Genomic DNA, 24,945 nt, shown 5'->3' on the forward strand with positions numbered 1-24,945 from the left:
TTGTTAATTGAAGATGAGGAGTTGAACAAGGCGTCTACTTCTGTTGAAATTCCCACTTTCAAATGGAAGAACATTTGGCACGCAAAAATTCCTCCGAAGATAAAATTTTTTGCATGGAGATGCATAAAGGAAGCCCTGCCAGTCAGAATGCGCTTATTTGCTAGAGGAATGGATGTTGATCGCTTTGTGTCCGATGTGTGGGGAGGCAGAGGAATCTACAATTCATATGCTGCTGCATTGTCCTTCTATTAAGTCTATATGGATGCATTCTGTATTGAGGCTCGATGCCTTGTTTGATGATGCTAGCTGCATTCGTGATTGGTGTGTTTTGGCTATGGAGAAAGTCAAGGAGTCTAAGTGGTGGGATAATTTTTGGAGTTTATCATGGGGAGTGTGGTTAAGGCGCAATGTATGGGTTTTTGAGAAGAAATGCAAGCTTGAGAGTGTGATAATTCACAAAGCTGCTGGGATTGTTGGAGAATTTGATTTAGCTATGGAAAGGTGTGAAACCTCAACACCTGGGCAGCATCTTGGATCAATATGGAAGGCCCCTGAGGTGGGAATATTAAAGCTCAACTCTGATGCATGCTTCCAGCAGCAGCAGCAACTTGGGGTGGGGGGTATCTTGCGAGACCATGAAGGGGCAGTCCTGGTTGCCTTCTGCTCTTCGATCAAAGGAAACTTTGAAGTGGATGTTGGTGAAGCCATTGCGATGCGGCAAAGCTTGAGGATTGCTCTTGATGTCGGTTTCAGACATTTTGTGCTCGAAACGGATAATATAAAGTTGTTCCATCACATGAAGAAAGGGATCACACCCCCGAATGCCTTCGGTAATATAGTGAAGGATATCATGCTTTTGTCTAGGGAGTGTCTGACTTGTTCTTTTTCCTTTGTTAAGAGGCTAGGGAATGAACCGCTCATAAACTAGCTTTGTTAAGTAGCAGTTTTACTGAGTATCGTGTTTGGCTTGAAGAGTATCCCCCGGATATTCGTGGGGCGATTTGTAATGATGTTGAACTCTTGATGAATTAATAAATGCTACTGGTTGGTTTGTGTCAAAAAAAAAATGTCAATAAAATTAATACTCGTATTAAAAAAATTCATGCATAATAAATTAGATAAAAATATTGCCAGCCAATTAGTTAAATTAGATTAAATTTCCGTTCAAAAAAAGATAAATTAGATAAATAAATTTTTGTTGAAATAAATAAAATGTCAACAAAAGAAGGAAATTAAAAAAAAAAAGATAAAAATATTGCCAGCCAATGAGAGGATTTGTGAAGGAAGCAGGGGAAACAGGGAGGCCCAACAAAATGACGTGTCCACCCATCATTGGACATAAGACACCGTAACACAAGCTGTTAAAACCACTCAAAATTACGAAACCACCCCTCACCAAACCAAAACAACTAGCTTCAGCACCCAGTAACCCCTCCTAAAAGGACGAAAATACCCTCACCAAACCGAATCAGCAAGATTCGGATCCAATAAAACCCAAACCAAATAGGTTCGGATCCTATTCGATTACAGCTGTTTACAGGCTGTCAGCAACAAGTCCCTGCTTCCCTCTACCCTTTTTTCTCGTCCTCCAGTTTTGGGTTTCTCACTCTCTTTCTCTCTCTTCAACCAACTTCTCTGTTTTCTCTCTCTACTTTCTCTCTCTACTGTGCGTCTTTCTCTCTCTAAAAGAGGCGGAAGGAGGAAGACGAAGCGAGGTTTGGTGGATCCGAGGTTGAGGAGAAGAAACTCAGGTACTTTTGGATGTTCGATCTGATTATGTTTTTGTTTTTGTTTTTTTCAATTTCTGGAAAATTAGGTTTTCTTTTTGTGCAATGTCTGATGTTAGGGTTTCTGTAAAATAATTTCTGATCTGTGTTGTTGTAATTTGTGTGTTGTTGTTGATGTTTGTTTGTGTTTTTGTGGAATTGATGGAATTTTAATTTGATTGTGCGAGTGAATAAGAGGTGGAATTGAAAGACGAGATTAGGTTGAAATTAGGCGAGTTTTGTGGAATTTGAAGTGTTTTTAGTGGATTGGTGAGTGAATTGGTGAGTGTTTTGAGCAGTTATTTTATACATTGATGATGAATTTTGTTGTATAAGTGAGCGAATTCTTGAGTGTTGCGTTTGAGTTTACTGGTGAGGAATTACAGTCGGTGCGAAGAAGATGATAGCGCGGTACCGCAGTGTCAGTTATAGTGAGAGTGATTTGTGGTTGAGTTGTGAAGGAACTTCAAGTAGGATTGAAGGAATGAGGGTTAAACTTTGGACTTTTAAGGAACGAAAGTAAGTTTATTCGATAATTAGTTTGCTTAATTGTTTCGAAAATGAAGAGCAATCAAGACCGAGTAGATTATACAAGCATTGGAAGATATTGGATTTAGCATTGTAGTGTATGACTTTTAGGTTATCAAGAAGAGTGGAGGATTCTTGGGTGAAGACAGAGTAAATTGTTCGAGGTTGATAGTATATTGTAGGAATCTGTTGTGTGGTTATCAATTCTCAATTAATAGAGTGTGTTTATCATGAACATGTTTGTGTGTCGCCGTGTGTGAAGTATTATTTGAATAATCTTCACAAAGGCATTTCGTAATCATTGTAGGTAGTAATGGCTTTGACTGAGACTTCATTGTAAGTGATGGTGTATGCCCTGCAAACTTAGTTGGCTACATGCCGATGTGTGGGACTCTGTGTGAGTTAGAAGTTTGTTAAATGCATTGATGTTTTCCTTTGTTAGTGAAACTTGTTTGTGTTATTTGGATGCACCCTGATATATCTTATATGTGTATATGCAATTGTAACTGTTGGTGCTCTTCTTATTGATATTTGTGTGAACTTTACTTTTTTTATTTGTTGATGTGTTGTGAAGGAATTTGCATTGTAGCCATTTATGTGGACTGGTGGTTCATTGGTCGTTCTTATTTTCATTCTGTTATTCTGTTTTAAACTAATACTTCGTAGCTTATACTAGCTTAGTTACTTATTCAAAATCTCTATATGCCTTTTGTTTTCAGGTGTATTGATTTGGTTAATCAAAGGAGCCTGATTGATATACCGACAAGTTAATAGAGATTGGGTGCAACTTTTTGTCACAAGGCTATTCTGCACCTCATAGTGCAACAGTCACTTGAAGAAGGGATATTGATCAATTTTTTTTTTTGGTTATTGGTGCTGAAGGGTTTATGTCACTTGATGCTGCTAGGGTTGCTCAATCTCATATTGAGAAGGGAGCTTTGGCTTTATAATAGGCCCACTTACTGTCTCCATGCTGGCGGAGAGCATGCGTGGAATTTGTGCTTCGGGTAATGCCCCTGACCAGTCGAGCCGTCGATGCACTCGGTGTGGTGACAATTTCTCTAGTGGTTCTTTTGGTACTTTTTGGCGTGTTGTGCATAATCTACACATTGTACTTCCGTGCTCGTATTCAGAGATCAGAGCTACGTCGACTCGATTACTTTAACGGACCTTGGATAGTTCGGATCGTTTTTATTTTGTTTGGAATATGCTGGGGGGTTGGTGAAGTCGTCCGATTAAGTTTCTTTAGGCAGGAGGGTAAAGTCTTTCATTCGCTAAGCCTAAGATGGCAGGAAGACATATGCAAACTATACATCCTATCAAATCTAGGGTTCACAGAACCGTGCCTCTTCCTCACTATGAGTTTTCTCCTACGCGCATCCCTAGATTGGAGGGGGTCTGGTATACTAAACCGGAAATGGAACTTCAAGACCATTGGTTATGTTTTGCTTTATTGCCTCCCAGTATTCGTCTTGGATATCTCTGTTGTCATGGTTTCCCCCAAGTTCCGATATGGAAAGATTAAAGTGCTGAGTAAATTGCCAGAACAATTCATCTCAGTATATTGGAAATTTAATGTACCAGGCCACCCTGCCGTTGCTTGCACTTACCCCTTGTTGTCTACTATAATCCATGGACTGTTTGCCACCGTCCTAACTACTTATCTGCTATTGCTTGGGAGGCGGATGGTTGTGTCGGTTATCAACAAAGGGTTGCAGAAGAGAGTTTACATACTTATATTTGTTGTTTCAAGTTTCCTCCCTTTGAGGGTTATTTTGCTTGGTTTTTCAGTTTTGGCGAGGCGTGAGCATTTTCTCTTTGAAGCTCTTGCCTTCTCTAGTTTTCTTGTGCTTTTTTCTTTTGTTGTAGTGGGTATTTTTATGCTTGTTTACTTACCTGTTGCGGATTCTTTAGCCCTTAATAGGGGTCTGGGGTTGCCTGGCACAGAGGGAGGACGGTGCTACACCTCCGAGGATTATGCTGATTCTCTCTCTCTTGTTGCTGCCAACCAGAGCCTAATTGAGACCAGTACGGCTACAAGCCTGGGAAGAAACTCTGATGTGTCAACTAAACGGGGTTCCATTTCATTCCGGACTATGATCAAAGATGAAGCTTCTTCTACAAGTGGCGCATATGAGGAAGAAATGAGCACATTTTCCCCAGGTTTTCGGCCGTTAACTTCATCTCCTGGTTCCCCAGTTTCCCTACAGATGAAACTTCCATCTATATAGTTTGAGGCAAACGTCCTTGGGGGAAACGAAAGGCAGAGAAGCTTTTTTTCTTAGTTCTCTTGTCTTGATGATGATGTTTAAAAGAGGGTTCATCTGTAAGGGCAATTTCTGACAATTAATAAGACTGTATCTGTTCATAGAACCAAGGAATTGCTACCCACTTCAGCGTTATAGTCCTGAGTAAAGTTTTGGCATTGTTTTCAGCATTCATTCTTTAATTTTGTCATCGATAGTTATGAGAGTGAAGGGGTATTTTTCCCTGAAATTAAATCTAAGTGTACAGGTTGGACGTTCATGGCAATTTAGTTATCATTACTGCGAATTAATTGTAGTTAATATGAGCAATTTATTTATTTTTTTAAAAAAATATGAGCAATTTAATTGTTAATAATACGAAATAAAATGTAAGTCAGAAAATCAGAAGCCTTTATAACCATAAATCCTTTGTTGCACTCAGTTAACCAGTATACAAATTTGTTTATTTCTGACATAGATAAAGAGTAAATAACTCAGAAATCACTAAAAATTACATGTAACTTTTTTCTGATACAATAGCTATGAACAGCTTTTCAAATTAAATACCCTCTACCTATGAAGATTTTGTTTTCATTAATCACTTATTTTCTTTTCAATAATCACTCGGCATTCTCACAGCACATCACATTGGATTGGATTGACGCTGAACAAGTACTAGCCTTTCAGATGAGTAGGTATGGAAATTTTGGGAAGATACAATCAAAGTTCATAACCAACTAACAACGTTCACGATTAATGAAACGTGACACTCTCTCAATTTCCTTCATGATCATCTCCTTTTCCTCTTCAAATTGTTCGTCCTCAGAACCTAAACAAAGGACAAGCGGGTACTTTAGAAAAGAGCCCGTAAATCATGGCAATAAAGTTTTTGGCCTGTGGCACAGTAGTACTTCTAACCTTTTCCAACAGAAAGACTGCGTAAAAGATCCAACAACTTTTCACAGTTTTTCGCCAAGATGATTTTGATATCGTGCGTCTTGTTAGGGTTTGCGACAAATACCTGCAGACAGATAAATGAGCTGATCAAGGGCTAAATCTTCAAATATAGAATTATAGACAAATAGATCTATGAATTATAACTCCCTAAATGCTCAAAAACAGAGCTCTATATTCTCAAGACAGAAAGCAAATAGAATTTTCAAAGAAAGTTCGCACCTTGAAAATGTGAAAAGCAGAAAGCTGGATATTTTTGCTCGAATCCTGTCAAAAACCAATATAGAAAGGAAATCAGAATCAGAAAAAGTATTTTGAGCTATATTCAGCAACTTAACAGAAGTACAATGAATTGAGAAGATGAAGACATTTTATCAGCTCCACCTTAAGCATTAATTTACCGAAAAATAGATTTCTGCCGGATAGGTTCTATTATTCAAAGATAATTCTAGAATTTATTTATATTCTTTAAATAGAAATTACAAACCAGCAAAAAAGGATGAAATCAAACAAGGCAACGTAAGTAAATTTGATACCTTCAACAATGTCATGATGACTTTGAGGTAACGTATTTCTAGGATATATTGCTTCATTATGTGTGAATTCGGCGGCTCTAGAAGAAAATCTGAAAGGAGCTACTACCCATCAACAGCAAACTATTAGTGGTGTAAATCAAAAGCATAAAATGGACATGTTTAGTAAATGACGTCAAGTCGTCAACAAACCTTTAGTGATTGTCTTCTAGTCACATAGTTCGTGGATATTAAAAGCTTTTCATACATTTCAAAGAACTGGAAACAAAAGACATGGATTAGAACCAAAATCATGCAGGCAACAATCCTTTGTACATGTATGTGCGAGGGGCCGAGGGGGTCGGTGAAAGGTTGTTTTGTTTTAAAAGCTCAACTATTTTTAAAAACAAGTTTATATGGAGTTAAACACATTGAGAAAATATTACAAACTAAAGCTTAACACATCTACTTTGCCCCAAGTTAATTTTGAGAAACAAAAATGCCTGACACAACACACATTAAAAACCAAAAAGGGTAATATGATAGTTTACTAATCTTTTAGATAAAAATGCTACAACAAAACTTGTTTGAAACATGCAAGCTTTTGCGTTTTGCTAGACGGACTCTTACTAGAGAATTAAATTCTAGCACCTGTTATAAAATGTCATAGTATAAGTCATTTAGGCCTGGGAGTAATAGGAACAAGATTGTACCTCATTATAATGAGATGTCAGATATTCAGCAACTTCTTTACTGTGTTTCGTAAGCAGATCCTGTACAAAAATTTGCAGGGTTACAAAAAAAAAAAAATATTCTAACAACATATGCAAACAGATGTCATTGAGCACTGACCTTGAATGTGGCAAATGCATCTGAAGCAACATCAAAGTTGGGAAGTTCTATATACTTGAAGAACAACTCAAAGCTGGTAGACTCCAATATATATCTGAAAGAATACTATAAAAAAGATATTTCAGAAAAAAATACCTTTGAAACACAGTGCATGTATTAAATTTCCAGCGAAATAATATATCTGAAAGAATACTACAAAAAAGATATTTCAGGAAAAAAAACCTTTGAAACACAGTGCAAGTATTAAATTTCCAGCGAAATAATAGTCTAAAAAAAAAAAAAAAAAATCAAGGCTCTCTAAATCTATGCCCAAATCCCAACAACCTCGCACCCCCCTACTCCTTTAATGAGAACATGAAGAAACAAACACTGAGAGAAAAGGCAGTACAGAATATGAAATTATGTAATGCGAAAAAACTAGAATAACAAGAGTAGTAGCATCTGTAATAAAAATTGCATATCATCCTCTCCGAAACACACATCACATTTGAAGTCTCCTATCAATCAAGGTTCTCTATTATGATCAATAAGTTCGTGGGTTCACCAAAATTTAAGTCCATTCCAAGAACTAATGGTACCCTCACTTGATTAAAACACCTAAATAAAAGCAATACGATTCACAGACATGTGATATAGATGAGAAGAAGAAATAGAAAAGAAAAATTTATAGCACAAGAATCTTCCCAAGGTTTGACTCTTACTCATCATGACATTATTATCTAACCACGGGGAAGGACAAAGAAGAAACCTAGAATACAAATATTCATGGTACAAACAAGAAGCGTAAGTCCTAAAAAACACATCTCATCAGGTCATCCATTGTGCTAAAGACCATAATCGCCTAACAGCCAAACAATCCAACCTCCCACCCTAGTAATAGCCCCTCTTTTCTTACCCCACCCGACCAAGGAAATTACACACGTCTTCCAAAGCTCAAAGGAGCACCATGGAGAATTCAAAAGAGACAAAGAAATTACAAGGGGAAACACACATAAATAGATATAGATAATGTCACAACATTATCTCCCAACGACAAGGTTACATCACTTTTCATAATGCCCCAATGTTATGTCAAATGCACAACGCTTCAAGATACATATGAGCATGTAAAAAATTAACCATATGAATTTCCAAAACAACTCTTAGCGACTAAACACAAGTTATACAACCCAAGGTCCTAACTCCTAAGCCTTCCTCAAGAAAGAAATTGCTTATATCTCAAAGGACCAAGAAATGGATTAAAAAGTAAAGGTGAAAGGGTATCTCCATAGCTCAAACACCTCCGAAAAAAACCCCAAACCACCTCCAAGACAATACATTCATTAACCAACCAATGAAATGCATCCCCTAATCCACTTCCTTCACCTAGATTCAAAGCCTATTAATTCCACGATCCCATCATACACTTTCTAAAGTCAAAAGTCAAAATGTTGTTCTAATCCTCTTATTCTATTGTCATCAACCACATTACTCATGAATATGTGATGCTCCACAAACGTTCTCTAGGCCTCCAATATCATTTAAGAAAAAAAAAACCCTTAACTAATTGAAAGAGCCTTTCTTGGGAATTGAGAGGCATACACATGTTGCCTATTCCAACAACAGTGATGCTAACAAGTCTGTAATCCCTATTTTTCCAAGGCTTTACTTTCTTGGAAATAAAGAATAACACACACACTAACGCCTATTCCGGCAGTCACTCATGACCACTGGCCACTATTGCTCAAGGCATCAGCAAAAGCTGACAGTGCTTCCTCTTAAATATTGCCCGCTTTGCCACTCTATAAATACTACATGCAAGCCTCTCTTGAATCATGCGCTTCTCAATTTTATTTTATTTAAGGCCAAAATGACTCTCTTATTAATGTTAGTCCATACATGCAGCCAACATGATATAATCTCATAAAATCAATTAATAACCTTAAAACGGTTAGCTTAATCCAGCTAGAGTTTGTATAATTCCTTATTTCCTTCACTCTCTGGAATTTTATTGCACGCTGCTACTCTTTCTTCACAAAGGCCTTTCACCTTAATTGCCTCCAAAATCAATGAAGAAAGAACATCCCTCAACCTAATAGAAAGAAATATTTCTTCAGAATTGAAATACAAACACGATACTGTCTTATAGATTCGGTATAATCATGGAAATGAGCACAAAATGCTAACCACCTCTTCACATAACCTCCCAGGACCTAATGTGTTGATCACACCCTATCTTAAACCTGACCAACAGGGAGAAGACACATGATGCCAAAGGTATAAACTTTCACAGACAAACATGCGTTGGCCACTTGGCCCCAAGAAACCTGACCATATCAAGACAACCCATATTTGCTATCAACAAAATGACAACAGGAAAGCACCATAACCTCTTGATTCCCAATTCCTATTTCCTACCTTTGCATTCCAACAACACACTAATCCCAAATCCTTCTTAGCCTTATAAGCACTAACAACTGAGGTCTTAAGTGGGAAATAGTAGAGAGGTTGCTTTGACCAGAATTAGCTCCATCAATTCAAGACTACGCGTAAAAGACCAAAAATAAAATAAAATGGTGCACTCAACAAAAACTCTGGAAAAGCTTTAAGTAAGATATGCAAACTAATCAATGAGCTATTTAAAAGCCAAACAACATGAACGTCTTACTTTGCAAGTGTTTGAAATTTGATACATTCCCTCAACATAGTCCCACAAGTCAAGGCAGCATCTTTGTTATCATAGCTGCTCAAGAAAGGAAACACAAATCCATCAATATAAGACAAAGAACGTTAAAAAATTAAAAACACTTATAGACAATAACCACAAAGATGTTAAAATAATGAATGTAACACAAGCAATCCACATCAAACCCATGGCAGATAAGCACTAGTAAAAAAATACATAGATGGTTAATGCATTGGTTTGCCATATTGATCCTTCACTTTCAAGCAAGCCAAACCATAAGGAAGATTTCCATTTGCATCAAACCTAATTATTCATCAACTTGAGACCGGAAGAGGATAGTAGCAAGACATCCCAGCAGTCTCAAAACTCTCAAATTTTATTTTATTTTTTTAAAAAAAAAATACGAAAAATGGAGAGAAGCAAACAAAAAAATGCACAATAATGATACACTTATATATATATATATATATATATATATATATATAAATGTATCATTATTGTGCATTTTTGGGCAAAAAAAGGTATAAGAAAGCACATACAAAAACATCTCATCTTAAAGAGCTTGACTTTAAATTGTACCCCATAATAACTATGATAATACAGAAAAACAGAACAAAGAGAATACTGCCAAGTTTGTCACAAACAGCTTTCAAGTGTTATCATAACAATCTATGGATAAATCTACTAGAACTACTGAAAAATGATTCTGTTTTTTCTCAGAAATGACTAAGGTAAAGAGTGCAAATGTGTGCAATAAGTCAAAAAAGAAGCCTAGGCGCCTAACTAATCAAGTCATATACAGAGGAAGAATGGGGGATTTAGACCGTTTACCTTTCAAGAATACCCTCACGGCCTCACCAGCCCAAACAAGAAACTTTTTTTAACAGTAAGAGAAAGATGGAAGAGGAAAAACTCAATTAAGCACACAAGGGGATATAAGTAAAATAAAATAAAGCCCCAACTAAGCTTACCAGACAACAAGGAAGTCAAGCAACTCCAAATGATTTTCAATGTATTCGATACAGCAATATGTGTCGTCCACTTGTTGCTTCAACAGTACAGACCAACATGAGACTAAATCTTTTCTCGCCTGGCCACATTTAAAATGGTATATGAGAAACCAAGTGAGGATGTACTTTGATAAAAAATAAGTATATCTATGACTTACTTGCCAACCAAAGACATGTAGCTTGTGAACTAGAAGAGGGATAACATCTTCGTTACATATTTCAACAGTAAGCTGCAGAATCTGATCTGTGTTTGGCTCAGATTCGCTATCTCCACAAAGCATCAGCCTCATCGTTGACAAGTTTCTTCCTACTTCTTCTAATGCCTGTATTATAATACATATAAACTTTGGTAAGAGTGGTGAAAGAAAGCTTGAAAAAAATCAATCAATCAATCAATCAATCAATCAAAGCCTTAATCCCAAAAGTGGGGTCGGCTAACATGAACCAAATATGATTATTCCGTGTAGTCATCAACATAAATCTTTCTCCTCCATCCCTTACGATCCAAAACTTCATCCTCACGTAAATCCATGCACTTCATATCCTTCCTCACTCCTTCCAACCAAGTCATTTTTGGTCTCCCTCTTCCTCGTTTAATCCCTCCATGATCCCACTCTTCCACTCTTCGCACCGGTGCACCCACGGGTCTCCGTCTTACATGTCCAAACCAACGCAGACGATTTTCCCTTAATTTATCTGCAATGTCTGCCACACCTACTTTCTTGCGAATAACCTCATTTCTGATTCTATCTCTTAAAGTGTTTCCACACATCCACCTTAACATGCGCATTTCCGTAACCTCCATCTTTTTAATATGCTCTTTCTTAGAAGCCCAACATTCTGTACCATAGAGCAACACTGGTCTTATGGCAGTCCTGTAGAATTTTCCCTTCAACTGTATTCTCTTAAAGCTTGAAAAAAATATTAAATAAAAAATTAAAAAAAAAACAATAATAAAAAACAGAAAAAGAAATGTAGAATTATGCATTGTCACCAAAAAAAAATTGTCTTTCTCAAAATTCCATATGACGATTGTGGAGAACACAAGTATGTACTTGAGAAAAGTAAGCATGAGCAAAGTAAATCATAAGTAAGATCAAGGCATGTGAATCACAAAGTGATAGAGTGAAAACTAAAGACAAGTGTGACACTTACTAGTCTAGTTGCACCATCCTATAATGATCTCATCTATACAGTGTACACCAGACTTAACAGTTAACATTGATGATGAAGGCTCACATGTCAATGCTATTCTGAGATATGTATATAATGTACTCCAAGCATGGGCTTCAACCCTCTCTACAACATTCCCTCCACTTAAAGGGTCTGATTCACTTTCAAACATTGCTGAACCAAACAATGTGAGGCCCTACACACAATTTAAAAGCAAAACGAATGGGGCCAAAGAATATTTTGGACGATCTAGACCTCCCTCCCCCCTTTCAAAAAAAAAAAAAAAAAAAAAAAAAAAAAAAAAAAAAAAAAACAGTAAACCTGCTCCTAATAGATGATGGCAATGTCGACCAACAATTAAAGAACTCTACTTGGATTTCTTAGTCCTTTTCTACGTCTTCTACAGTCTCTTAAATGACAAACATCTAGAATTTCCTCGGTCTTCTTCAAATGAATGAAAGGATGCTCAGAATGCTCAGCTGTAAATTTGTAATCCCAACAGAGAATTGATGGGGATTAATACAGGAAAGAGGAGCAAACAAATAAGTCCCACATTGTCTTGTAATAAGATGAAATAAAAACTGAAGTCCAGTCAAGCTACAAGCTTGCAATAAAATCATCACTAACCACAGATACAATTGCCCACAACATTTGCACAAACCACGATATGCAAGTCATAGGCAAGCAGAAAGTTGCTTTACCCATCCGCATTAAGCTAAACGTAAAGTTGTCAAATCAGGTGTTCAGTATGGGTTGGGTTCAAGTGATTTTGAGTCAATTGGCTAATTTTTCATGTCATCAGACTCGTGTGATCTTAGGTCGGGTCACTTATCGACAGCTCTAGCTAAACGAATACGAAGTTTATATGTCAAACCCCTACACAGTGTCAGCTGCTACTAAGAATTGGCTTAAAACAGAAGCCACAACATTGAGCATTCTACCAGAGATCTAAAATTAAAATCCCACCTTGCAAATAATCATGAATTAAGATAAATTCCCAACATCAACTATCTTACCCGCATTACATTCCATACATTAACAACAAATTGACATTGATCCAGCCCATAACACAATGAAATCAATTCAATCTCAAAATCCAACAAGAAATGCTCCACCAATGCATCAAAATCAACATACCCACATGTAAATACATCACAATAAACAACCAAAACTAACATCAAACTAAAATAAAAACCAAAATTGGAGCAACAAAATCATATATTTTGAAAAATTAAGATTAACCCATAAAAGATAAGGGATCAAAATAGTAAAAAAAATAACCTTTTCAAGAGCTTTAACTTCGACAACGGTGGGAGTGTCAAGGGCCAAGAGGCTATCCTTGGTAGACCTGACAACCTCTTGCGGTGTTTTAGAGCGAGGTTTGAAGAAAAACGACATTTTTAGTTGTTGTTGAAATGTGATAGTTTTCTCTCTCCTCTGTAATGAATCGCCGGCGGTGAGAGTTCAACAGTCAGTTTTTTTTTTCAGGGGAAATGTCAAATTGTGGGACAAGGGAGAGGTGCAAACGATATTATCTTTGTTGCGTTTCGAAGGGATTTGCTAAGTAATGATTACATTTTTTATTTTTTTTTTAAAAAGGTTAAAAATGGAATTTTGTAATGTAACATGGGTGTCATTTTATGGAATTGGAGGGATAAATAGGGTTAAATGTAGAGGACTAGAGGTGATCTACTTCGGTCCGGCCTGCTAGTTCGACCCAATTCGGTCTGAAAATAAGACGGGTTTGGGCTAGCCTAAAAATACAACTTTAGTTAAAAGCCCAAACTCAAGATCTCATGTTAAGGTCTGAAAATAAGGCGGGTTTGGCTTGTTAAGCCTGCTACTTTTCCCGGGTTTGGGTACAAGGTCTCATGTTAAGGCCCCGACTCGATCCGACATCCGAGATTTAGATTACCTCTAGTTAAATGGCTTAATTGCTTAAAGCTTCAAAGGTAAAAGTCATAGTCATATTGATTAAGAATGAACCACTCGTGAATGGTTTGGATATGAATCAAGATGTTTTGTTAGGTTAAACCATATAATTTTGATCCAAATAATTCAAATCCAAATGCGGGTCTAGGCCGGTGCAGAAGGAGCGACAACTTAGGGCCCCCCAAAAAAGGGCTTAATTTATAAACAATTTGTTTCACAAATAATCATATAAAACTTAAGTGAATCAATGGTTTTGTGGGTTTTTATTCGATTTTTTTTAAAAAAAAAATAGAAAAAAAGAAGAGTAATAGCATATCAATATTTTCCTAAATTAATATTCCCTACAAGATTTATTACAGGAATAATATAATCATTAACACGTGTCATTCCAAATGTGTCTTTTAATATTTATACACTTATTGTACTAAATTAATTCAAATTTACGAACTATTACTCCTTTCGTTCTATAATTTTATTTTATTTTTTACTTTTTTTTTAGTGAAAAAAACAAGGTTAGCCCTTTTGATTGGGGATGCCTAAAGCATCATTTTGGATGATAAGGGAGAGGGAACACAAAATTATGAAAAGACCAAAGTAAAGTTTGATGGTGGTGCCCCTTCTTTACCATGTAGTCTGCCACTCTCGGGTTAGAGCGTAAGCCAGTGATGCTTTTGGCTATTGGACTCAAAAAAATTTTGTTTGCCTACTAATTCACTTACTTGGAATAAGTCAGGATAACAAATTAAGATTTTTCAAGCTGTTTAAAAGAAAAATGGATAGGGCTCGACTCCACTCCTCCCCTCATATCTTTAGCAATTGCGGTTAGTCTAGCAACCTCCTTAGTTGCCGGATGTGGAGTCCCGAAACACAAGGAGACTTTAGGTTGAACTGCCTTAGGAACCCATTTTCTTTTTCTGCTTTTTTTTAATGAGACAAACAGCTTTAAATTGGCCTATTTATCTTCCTGCAACAATGGTGAACGGAGTGAGAATCAAGAGTGTTCAAAGCTACTTCTGTGTCACATATAACGTTGTTGATCTCCCATGAAATTTGCCACATCATCGGTTAGTAAATGACCCTCCGTTAATGATTAGTGACACACTTTAATTTTCTATTTCTATTGTGTGTGTGTGTGTGTGATGTGTGTGTATGAAGAAAGACTAAAATTCTTGCTAATGCATTAATATAAATGTTATTCCGTATCATGTAACATATTTTTTTTGGGTTTATTTTCCATACATGTAAACTAATTGGTATTAAAATGAGTTTTTATAATGTTAATTATTTATATCAAATAACTTTTTTTAATATATAATTTATCAATGTCAAAAAAAAAAAAAAAAAAAAACATACTGGTATAATTTTATATTAGGAATCAAATCAACACATTAACAAATGTGTCAAGACCGTATCAATTAAATATAATATCAATCAATATACCTATACTAAAGGCGAAACCAGAAATGACACTTGTCATAACCTGGTTAAAAATTTTCCCTCCACAAGGTTTTGTTTTTTTTTTTCCAAAGCTTCTTAGAGAAGTATTTAATTTAATACTTTACAATAATATTTCTTTTCTATTTGGCAAGTATATTCATTTTTACACATTCAACAAAGATTTATTTATTTATTTTATGACGGGAACAAAGTCATATAATACAATAATGTATTCTTATCTATAACTTTGTAATGTAATCCATAGTTATTTTTATTAGTCGTGCATGCATTTCTTCCTCCGTTTTCTTTAACGATATTAAGATATTGTAATTGCAGAATTTTCATTCTATTTTGCAATTTGATATTATTTTTTATAGTAAAATAATTGTATTAAACTAATGATAAATATTGCAATTACCGTGCATGGCACGGGATCTAACCTAGTTTATTTTAAAGCCAAATCAATTCATTAATAAAAACAATTAGATACATGCATCGTGTGTGGCTAGAAATGATTCAATGAATCGAAAATCGATAAATTAGACAAGTATTGCATGTATTTAGAAACAGAGGAATACATAAACATAATTATACGGAATAATCAGAAAACTTCCTCCCTCTCTCTCCTCTCTCCCACTCTCTCAGTCCACCATTGAAGCGCGCACTCCACGTTCTCCATTGAAGCGACTTCTGGCATTTTAATCCTCCATTGAAGCATTTTCCGAGGTACTTTGTTGTTTCTCTTTGTAATCATCGAATATCAATTTCATAATCTAGGGTTTACCGTTGACATAATTCTCATTTCTCAGTATAGTGGTTATTCTAAAGTTGATTATTGAACATTTGGTTATAATTACTAAGGTTATGAAATATCATTTTGTTGCTAAAGAAGAATATCATGTGATTTTTTGAGTTTAATTTGATAATTGAATCAAATTTGCATTTAGTGTTAGGTTGGAACTATGAAATTGGAGCATTTTTCAATGAAATATTGTGATTTTTCGAGCCAAATTTGATAATTGAATCAAATTTGGTTGATAATGTGTTGCAGAATCCTTTTAATGTTAGGATGGAACTATGAAATTGGACCTTTTCTCCATTGGGTCAGGGTCGGGCCTGACCGAACCCATGCAAGGAGGCTCAATGAGTTCATTTATCTAATTCCTTGAATGTTCGCATCGGAAAGTCTTAATTTTAAATTTTTAATTTTCATTTCGTCGTTGCTCATTCCCACTAGGCCGGAGTGTTTGGCCTTTTCTTCTCCGCGCCCTCTCACACTTGGCTGTTTTTTTTTACTAGTGATTTTGGTGTTATGTTATTGTTAAATTTTGATTTATTTACTTATATGTTTTTTTTTGTGTTTGTATTCAATTTTTGGCACATTGAAAGACTATATTTAACTGTAAAATTTGTCTGGGATTATATGTTGATGGAATATTGGTGGAAGAATTTTTGGGGTGTTTGGTTAGCTGTATGAAAAGTTAAATTCCCTGTAATTGTTTTCAAATTAATGGTTTGTCGTATAAGTAAGCTTTCTTACGGACCACTTTTTAAAATTGTAAAGACGCTAGGGAGAAATGGACGCCTACTCTGAACCAACATCGTTTTACTGGGTTGAAGATAGTAGGGGGCAAGCTTCAACACCAAGACCGAGAAAGAAGGTAAAAAGGAAGAAGGAATACGTGGGTTGGGGTTCAAGAGAGTTGATTGCATTTCTTGAATCATTGGGCAAGGATTGCGTCAAAGAGATTTCCCAATATGAAGTCACCAATATAATTAATCTTTATATTAATGATAACAATCGTGTCCACCCAGAAAATAAGAGGAGAGTTGTGTGTGATGAAAAGCTGTTTTCTCTCTTTGAAAAGAAGACCATCTTCCGGAATAAGATACATGATTTATTGGAATCACACTTCGCTGAGAATAAAGAAGATTCAGATGACGATAATCTTGGCAGCTCTGATGAAATTGATGAAAATGGTTATTCTGTCCCTAAAAAGCTTAAAATTGTGACAACTCAGTCTAAGAAAAAGGCTCCAGAAGTCTCGAAAAGCTGCTTAGCAGCTATCAATTCTGATAATATCAAGCTCTTGTATCTGAGAAGGAGTTTGGTCCAAGAGCTACTCAACAACCCAGAAACATTTGAAACTAAAGTAGTTGGGAGTTTTGTTCGGGTAAAATCTGACCCACATGACATTTTCCAAAAAAACTCTCATCAGCTTCAACTTGTCACAGGTATCGATCTTTGTTTTGCTGATTCATTCAATCCGCACCTCTGTTTTGCTGATTATTTTAACTCCTACCTAATTTTACTATATTAGAAAAATTCACTTATTAACTTACAGGTGTCAAGGAAGGTACTCCAGCTTGTGAAACAAAGCCCTCTATGCTTCTGCAAATTTTAGGCATGACAGATGTCATTAGCATATCTGAACTTTCAGATGACATTTTTTTAGAGGTAAATTTGGTCGTCTGTATATAAACTGATTAGGACTTTAACCAATTATATATATCTTTTTTTGCAAGTTGGTAATTTACACTGTATATTGTAAGTTTATGCACTTGAAATACTTTTTACACTTTTACTTGTCCTGCCTGTGCAAGTCACTAGTCTGGTGTTAAGGATTAGTTCATTTTAATTGATTCTGCATATGGGATGTGAGTATCAGGTGACAAGCAACTCTAAGTATCATTAATCGTCACTGCAAAAGAATTCTCTAAATTATTGAGTGTAATGTTGGAAATTGTCTTAATCTATCTTCTTACTGTTTGCATGTTTCCTTTTGTGTAATGATCTCATGTCTTAGATTAATTCTTATACAGGCAGCTTTAAATGTTCGCTACATGGAACAAAGCTGATATCAAACCCCTTTATTGTCTACTCAGCTGATACTTTCTGTACTGTAGGAAGAAATTGAGGAATTGCGTAGTAGAGTTAAAGACGGTTTAATGAAGCAGCCTACCATTGTAAGTTGTGGAGATTTTGTTTGTTCTTGATTGTATTTCATTTCCCATTGTCCTCTTATAAGTTTCCTATTTTTCATGGCTTTGCTGTAGTAGGATTTTCATTCATCTTTACTTGCTCGATTTTTTGAACATGAACAGGGTGAACTTGAACAAAAAGTAGTTGTTCTGCACGAGGATATAACTAAGCATGTATGTATACTTTTCTCTCATTGCATTTGATATATTGTCTATGCTGACTATGTAGGCTTGTATTCTTGTAATTTAAAATTTTGTTGGCAAGCTGTCTAGCTCTCTGTTGGTCCGTTTGCATTTTTTTTCCAAAGAAGAAATTGTGCATTTATTCACAAGCTTCTTTATGTCTTCTCAATCTTAGTTTTTACTTGTCTGATGCCATATTTAATATTTCATATCTCCTTAACTTCTTTTGATCTCATCCCAAAATGGAACATAATTATGCAAGGAGTCTATCACTTATCTGGTGGTGCTTTTGAATTTGAAAACTTTCCTTGATTATGAGACATATCCCAGAAACGGAAGAGAGAGAAATGCATCAAAGGCACAGACTACCTGTCGCTGGTTAAAGTTTTACTGGAGTTTTTCAGCTCGTACTTTGATAAAACTTTCAGCTTTAACCTTTTGATAAGATTTTGTTTTAACATGTTAAAACTGCAGATATTCACGACTTATATGAATGATTGGCGACCTTCCTGTTTTCTAAACAACACCAGACGTGCTTAGAACGATAGTTATTCACGACTAATATGAACGATATTATTAATTATACAGTAATATCTTTGTAAAGAAATTGGTGTTGGATATGATAATGAGACCTAATTCCAAACACCCTGTTTTGTAGACTGAATGGTATGAAAGTATGAATCCAATTTGGGTATGTACTGAATATTCAGAATCTTGCCTTTTTCCCAAATGCCCAAGTTGACCTGAAGAGTAGATATAAGGTATAAGTGTATAACTAAGTTACTGGACTCTGCGTGCTTAGAACGATAATCATTTGTTAGTTATTCACAACTAATATGAGCGATATTATTAATTATACAGTAATATCTTTGTAAAGAAATTGGTGTTGGATATGATAATGAGACCTAATTCCAAACACCCTGTTACGTAGACTGAATGGTATGAAAGTATGAATCCAATTTGGGTATGTACTGAATATTCAGAATCTTGCCTTTTTCCCAAATGCCCAAGTTGACCTGAAGAGTAGATATAAGGTATAACTAAGTTACTGGACATCCAACTCTCCCCCCCCCCCCCCCCCCTCCTCTCTCTCTCTCTCTCTCTCTCTCTCTCTCTCTCTCTCTCTTAGCCCGCTTGTGTGCTCTCAATGTTCCTTTTCCTTTTTATTTTTTTTTAAACTTGTTTTAACCTGCTAGTCCTAATCTGATATTATACCATCCAAAGCTTGCATGTATTTAAGTCAATTGTTTGATGACACAGCTGCTTGATAATTTCATAACTTGCTGACACATTTGAGAGGTCTAGTTAAACTAAATGATGCAGACTCTGTTTGGTTTGACAGAAAACATTTCAATAGTTAAGATTTTTATGGAAATCATTTTTTTTAAAGGAATATACAATTGGAACATACAATTGTATTAGCTCTTCTTTGTTTGGTTCCTTACAAGAAAAGTTAGAGAAAAATGGAATTAGAAGGGAGAGCCGGAGAGGAGAGATGGGTGGAGATAAAAAGGGAGTTAAGGATTAGAGAGGGTAGTGAGGCTTCCCTTCCTCAACAAAGGTAAATGTTTTCTACACTTGGCAGAGTTTTTCTTCACCTTTGGGATTTTTTTTTTCTATTCCATTACAAACCAATTTAAGGAAAAATGGGAAAATAACTTTCCTGGATAATATTTTTTCCCATCCAAACTCTCTCATATTAGATATTTCTGAAAATGTGTACTCCCATCAGGATGGCTACAAATTTCATGATATATGTTCCTCTTAATTATTTTGTGAGAGCCCAAAATGCATAGTTTCAGCAGGATATTCTAGAAGAATGTGTAAGGCTTTATGCCCTGAAGAGAACCCAGTTTACCAATAATCTTTCTTGCCAAGGTTCATATATGTGGATCCTTTATGTTCCGTTGCTTCAAACAATTTTTCTTTGGAGTTTAAGAAGATTCACCAAATATGCCCTCTTTTTTTGAAAATAATTATAATTTGAATGGATTGGAAATGAGTTTAGGGCATGAGAGAAAGTTTAAGTGAATTCTCACAGTCTCACTTGTTATATTTATGACATTCTCCAAGTAGGAGATAGGGACATTATTTCCTAGATACGTGTATTCTTACTAGTCTGATTTATGACATTCTTGCAACTTAAAAGTGATGACATTCTTTTTGACGTAAAGAGATAAGTGAATTTGGTAAATGTAGTTATGTTAATTTTTGCTCCTTCATGTAACACAGTCATTACTTGGTTGCTGCTATCTACTCTGTTGAAGTGCTTTTCCTAGTTATTATGCTGTTAACTTGATTGAAGTACACACACCTTGATCTGAGTTTTTTTACTAACTCATTATACTTTGAGCTCTGGGAAAATTTGGATATGCCATGATGTTGCAAAGCTTTGTTTGCTGATTTCGTCATATGTGATAAGTCACGCACTGTAAATCCCTATCTAGCTATTCTACATATTGTTTATAACATTAAATTGCTCCCTAAAATCACAGTTTCAGCATCCATATCCTTAGTTGAGTATGTAGTGACTTGTCATATGAGCTTGATACTTCACATGCTGAACGAATACTATAGTAGTCAAATGTAGAGTAAGAACTTGAAGTTTTTGAATCATTGTCTCATTAGGTTCTGTAGTGGTTGTTAGGTGCCTTTTTCTTATCATGTCGAGTGTGAACCTGCTAGGAATGCATAAAGCTGCTGCTTCTTCTATTTTTTATTTTTTTATTTATTTTTATTTTTAAGATTGTGATATGTAAAAATTTGGCAATAAAATATTTAACATGATATATTTGATTTTTTTTTTTTTTTTTTTTTTTTTTTTTTTCACAGTGGCTTGCAAAAGAACTTGTACTTCTCAAGAATCTTATAGATCGTGCAAATGAGAAGGGATGGCGTCACAGATATCCTTTACTACTGTTTCGCTAACTTTCACAATTGGTTATAATGTAAAAGTAACGTGGATGATAGACCTGATGTATTGGTTTTGAATCTTTGTCTTGGGATACCATTTCTATTGTTTCCACAAGCAGTATTAAATTCGGTACATGGCGGAACAAATCTGTGCTCCTCTGTTGTCTTATGTGCTCACATTTGAATAATTATGATGCTCTTGCTTATCCTTTACTAGTTTTACAGTGAGAGAGTACTTGGACAGAAGGAAGTTACTTCAGTCACCTGATGAACAATCACGCCTGCTCAGTGAGATTCCAAAGGTGATGGCAGAAGAAGTAAAACCAGAATTAGTTTCTGAACCTGCTCCTGATGATTCGCCAAAAGCTGCTGACTGGGACTGGGAACCTTTTAATTTCTCATCAACTAAAAAAGATGTGACAAAGCCAGAAGTCTTAATTAATCAGAATGGTCAAGGTATGCACTTTTACTTGAAGTTTTGTCTCTGTTCAGAATAGGGTATGTCTCAGGCTCTCTCATTTGGGGCACCACTTACCTGCACTTGCAGTGCATTTGAGATCACTTGGTATGGCTTCTGCAATGATCATTCTGAAACTTTAGAAGCCTTAGTAATTACTAGTCAATATAATTTTGAATTTTGGTAACATGGGTTTTAAATTTTCTACCCTGCTTATTGCTAGCCCCAAGAATTCGAAATTTGGTTTATCTGAAATTAAATTGTTAGTAGAATCTCGTATTAACTTTTTTTGGGTAGTGTTGAAAAATTGATAGCTTGTTATCATCTTGAGTGTAGAATTGAAGTTTTAAAACCTTCTTACATGATCAGTGCAGCCATCATTGGCTAGCAATACAAGGAAAAGTGACTCTTTATTATAGCCAATCTCCTTTATTGGGAGGGCCAAGTTTCTTTCTATATATGAATTGCCAATTTAATTTTATTTTTTAATTTGTTTTGAATATTTCAAAACATATTTGTCAATTACACATAACTATATCAAGACCTACATTTTCCTCGAGGTAGTCAACTCAGCTTGAAACATGTTCTTGATGAAATTATCCAGTATACCAATCAACTCTATCATTCATCTCTTGTCTCATGAACTGAGTAGTTATATTGTCCTAAAATAGGTCCAAGGGTATATAATTAACACTTTGCTTTCTATCATTTTTTTTGTTTTCCATCTATGGGATATGCTTGAAGCATTTGCTAAATCTACCATGAAATCTTAATGAGGTCAGGGTTCAAAGCATTTATTAATGTCTCTGCTTTATTTGAATCCTGTATGTCATGTTATGTAGTGATGAAATCTTTCCTAGTTACTCCTTGTTCATTAACACTACTTTACTTGATTGCTCTTGAAGCAACCATCAGTGCAGGTAGCATGTTTCCTTTATTGCCAGTTATTTCTTTATGGTTGTTAACCAAGTTCCACAACTTTTTGCAGCAGCAGCTGTGGCAGCTGAAACCAGCACAAGAAGCAATGGTGATGCACATACTTATAGCCCTGAAGAAAGAGGCCAGCTTGGAACTGGCTCTTTGGCATCAGTACTTAACTTATCTGCTCAATTTTTAGAACCGAAGGAAAGAGAAGCTCCTAAAGTAGAAGCAGTTAATGTCAAAGGCAATGGCAATGGCAATGGTTACATAGAGTTCTCAAACTTAAATCACCTAGGCATCCCTAACAATGGGACAAGGAAAGAAAGCAATGGCCATGTACAGATCCCGAGCTCAAAAGAATTGAAAACGATTCAACCAGTGGTAATTGATTTGAGTGATAGTGATGAAGAGCAAGAAAATCCTAGTGTTGGGACCCAAATTCCAAGACCACGAGAAAATCCTGGTGTTGGTGCCCGTATTTCAAGACCACAAGAAAATCCTGGTGTTGGTGCCCAAATTCCAAGACCTCGAGGAAATCCTGGTGTTGGGACCGAAATTCCAAAATCTCATGCAGAGCAGTCAATGTGGCATTACTTGGATCCTCTAGGAAGAGTCCAGGGACCATTCTCCTTGATATCCTTAAAGCGGTGGAGTGATGCAAACTATTTCCGACCGGATTTTAGAGTTTGGGCAAGTGGTCAGGGCCCTCAGCAAGCGGTTCTGTTGATCCATGTTCTTCGGCATATTTTCCCAAATTGATCAAGGATTGTGTACATAAAATGCTGTCCAGAGCAATTTTTTTTCAACTGTAACTTTATGTAAAGATTGCACAAGTTTTTAGGTCTAGCCTTTCTGTATGAACCTCAGTTTTAATAGTTTTTTTGAGATGAACATTTTTTAGGCTGATGTGTCTTCTTCAGTCCAAGTTACATCTCATAGTACTAGGCTGGTTCTTTTTTCTCTCACAGGTCACAGCCAACCTTGTTCCAGTGTTACATGATTTGCGAATCCTCCTAGGAACTGGTTAATAAAAAACCGGCGATAGTTGAAAGATGTGCTTTGTAGCCAAATAAGTTGGTGAATTGTGGTAATGATATTCTGAATTTTATTTAAAGAGAAAAAATTAAGGATGAATGTCTAGACCATTGTAGGATGTTAATGCTGATTGTTTGGTTCGTGCTGATTGAATTTTAAATGTTCCTTACTTTCTCTCCATTATTTTTAAATCCTTTATTCATGCTAACTAACTTTAGCCTTTATTTTGAAAAGAAAAGAAAATTGGTAAGAAATTGACATAGCCATGATGCATAATCCATATGATTAGGATTTTAATTCTCGATTTTCATGATTAGTCAACACAGTATACAATTTATCTCTGAATCAGTGTTCAACAAAACATTAGCTGTTTGTGGACAAATGTATTATCAACTAACCATAAAGTCAATACTTAGTGTATGAAGTAATCCATTAATACACTATGAACAAATTAGTATAGTATTTGTACCTTAAGACCAAGAGAGCAAAGTGATCCTCACAATATTAGCTCAAGCTCAACTACCAACCAAACTTAGCTTTGCGGTACCAATTTTTTTTTTTTTTTTTTTTTTTTTTTTTTTTTTTTTTTTTTTTTTGGAATTGAGGGACAGTTCTCCCCTTTATTCCTTAGTAGCTCCACCACTACTTGTTCTCCTAATCCCGTATTAAATATTCTTATTGTATTAAGTGTGGACAAAATTTAAAAGAAACTGAAATTAAAGAACAAAACAAAAAAAAAACAAAAACTAAGAGTATCAAATAAATACTCATGGCTTTCTCCAAAGAAAAAATTAAAAAAAGAAAGAAAAAGAAAAAATTCTCATTGTATTAAGTTGGAGAAAATGAAAGAAATAAAGATTAAAGAACAAAAAATAAATAACAATATCAAATTAAAACGTCAACACTTGAAAAACAGAGAGTATTAATTACGAGTAGTATACTATAAAAATGGAATGTTGTTGAGGGGATGACTGGATAAAGCTCCCCCAAGAATCCTTGCTCTTTTTGCTTTTCAAATTCATGAATTTGAATCACAATCCCTCTTATAGCCAAACAAGCAGCAGTCCTGTTAGCCGCGTAAATCAAAAGCTACAAAGTTAACTAATCATGTCTTGATTACCCCTTTTGAATAAGACCCTTCAATTCAAAACATTTGAATTTAATAAGTCTTTAAGGGATGACATCTTCATTAGGACTTTAACTACACAGTTGGAATATCACAAGAGGTTTCCCTCACGAAAAGGAGATTTGACAAGAAAATTCTACAAAACACGGCTTAACATATTATTGTACGGCTTAAAATACATAATTCGGCCTCAAGCAATGAATATCGCCTAACACGATAGGTAACCTCAACTTCAAACAAATATAATTAGAAT

The 24,945-nt window shown here is 35.5% G+C and overlaps 4 protein-coding genes across 5 annotated transcripts; 3 read left to right on the plus strand and 1 right to left on the minus strand.

Moving 5' to 3' along the window:
* Positions 1-262: 262 nt before the first annotated feature.
* On the plus strand, positions 263-3,244 carry LOC145606285 (uncharacterized). Its single transcript, XM_081662309.1, has 2 exons — positions 263-830; positions 3,177-3,244. The coding sequence occupies exons 1-2, from the start codon at positions 263-265 to the stop codon at positions 3,242-3,244; spliced, it is 636 nt and encodes a 211-aa protein (XP_081518435.1).
* On the plus strand, positions 1,583-4,735 carry LOC145605608 (uncharacterized). The gene is made up of 2 exons (XM_081661681.1): positions 1,583-1,751; positions 3,014-4,735. The coding sequence occupies exon 2, from the start codon at positions 3,305-3,307 to the stop codon at positions 4,523-4,525; it is 1,221 nt and encodes a 406-aa protein (XP_081517807.1). The 5' UTR covers positions 1,583-1,751; positions 3,014-3,304; the 3' UTR covers positions 4,526-4,735.
* Positions 4,736-4,936: 201 nt separating this feature from the next.
* Positions 4,937-13,251, minus strand: LOC145605078 (uncharacterized). Its single transcript, XM_081661095.1, has 11 exons — positions 12,988-13,251; positions 10,692-10,856; positions 10,495-10,613; positions 9,506-9,580; positions 6,859-6,952; positions 6,720-6,779; positions 6,220-6,285; positions 6,031-6,129; positions 5,717-5,761; positions 5,459-5,561; positions 4,937-5,369 (listed from the first exon to the last, which is right to left on the minus strand). The coding sequence occupies exons 1-11, from the start codon at positions 13,102-13,104 to the stop codon at positions 5,278-5,280; spliced, it is 1,035 nt and encodes a 344-aa protein (XP_081517221.1). The 5' UTR covers positions 13,105-13,251; the 3' UTR covers positions 4,937-5,277.
* Positions 13,252-15,658: 2,407 nt separating this feature from the next.
* On the plus strand, positions 15,659-23,437 carry LOC145605842 (uncharacterized protein At5g08430-like). 2 transcript variants are annotated; one of them, XM_081661903.1, is made up of 8 exons: positions 15,659-15,801; positions 16,640-17,310; positions 17,421-17,533; positions 17,983-18,042; positions 18,181-18,231; positions 21,073-21,143; positions 21,377-21,609; positions 22,599-23,437. In XM_081661903.1, the coding sequence occupies exons 2-8, from the start codon at positions 16,653-16,655 to the stop codon at positions 23,288-23,290; spliced, it is 1,878 nt and encodes a 625-aa protein (XP_081518029.1). In that variant the 5' UTR covers positions 15,659-15,801; positions 16,640-16,652; the 3' UTR covers positions 23,291-23,437. The 2 variants fall into 2 exon arrangements, with proteins under 2 accessions (XP_081518029.1, XP_081518030.1); XM_081661904.1 differs by having other exon boundaries at positions 22,602-23,437.
* Positions 23,438-24,945: the final 1,508 nt, after the last annotated feature.

This window comes from Chenopodium album, chromosome 22, assembly GCF_948465745.1.
Source record: "Chenopodium album chromosome 22, dcCheAlbu1.1, whole genome shotgun sequence".
NCBI lineage: Eukaryota > Viridiplantae > Streptophyta > Magnoliopsida > Caryophyllales > Amaranthaceae > Chenopodium > Chenopodium album.

Bases quoted from the DNA above. Each gene is read 5' to 3' on its own strand.
- LOC145605608 (XM_081661681.1), top strand. From the start codon at position 3,305: ATGCCCCTGACCAGTCGAGCCGTCGATGCACTCGGTGTGGTGACAATT.
- LOC145605078 (XM_081661095.1), bottom strand. From the start codon at position 13,104: ATGTCGTTTTTCTTCAAACCTCGCTCTAAAACACCGCAAGAGGTTGTC. The intron at 10,857-12,987 runs GTTATTTTTTTT...ATTATAATACAG, and splicing joins AAGTTAAAGCTCTTGAAAAG to GCATTAGAAGAAGTAGGAAG. The intron at 6,953-9,505 runs GTAAGACGTTCA...GTATTCTTTCAG, and splicing joins AAATTTCAAACACTTGCAAA to ATATATATTGGAGTCTACCA.
- LOC145605842 (XM_081661903.1), top strand. From the start codon at position 16,653: ATGGACGCCTACTCTGAACCAACATCGTTTTACTGGGTTGAAGATAGT. The intron at 18,232-21,072 runs GTATGTATACTT...TTTTTTTCACAG, and splicing joins ACGAGGATATAACTAAGCAT to TGGCTTGCAAAAGAACTTGT. The intron at 21,610-22,598 runs GTATGCACTTTT...AACTTTTTGCAG, and splicing joins AATTAATCAGAATGGTCAAG to CAGCAGCTGTGGCAGCTGAA.
- LOC145606285 (XM_081662309.1), top strand. From the start codon at position 263: ATGCATTCTGTATTGAGGCTCGATGCCTTGTTTGATGATGCTAGCTGC. The intron at 831-3,176 runs GTAATATAGTGA...TTGGTGCTGAAG, and splicing joins CACACCCCCGAATGCCTTCG to GGTTTATGTCACTTGATGCT.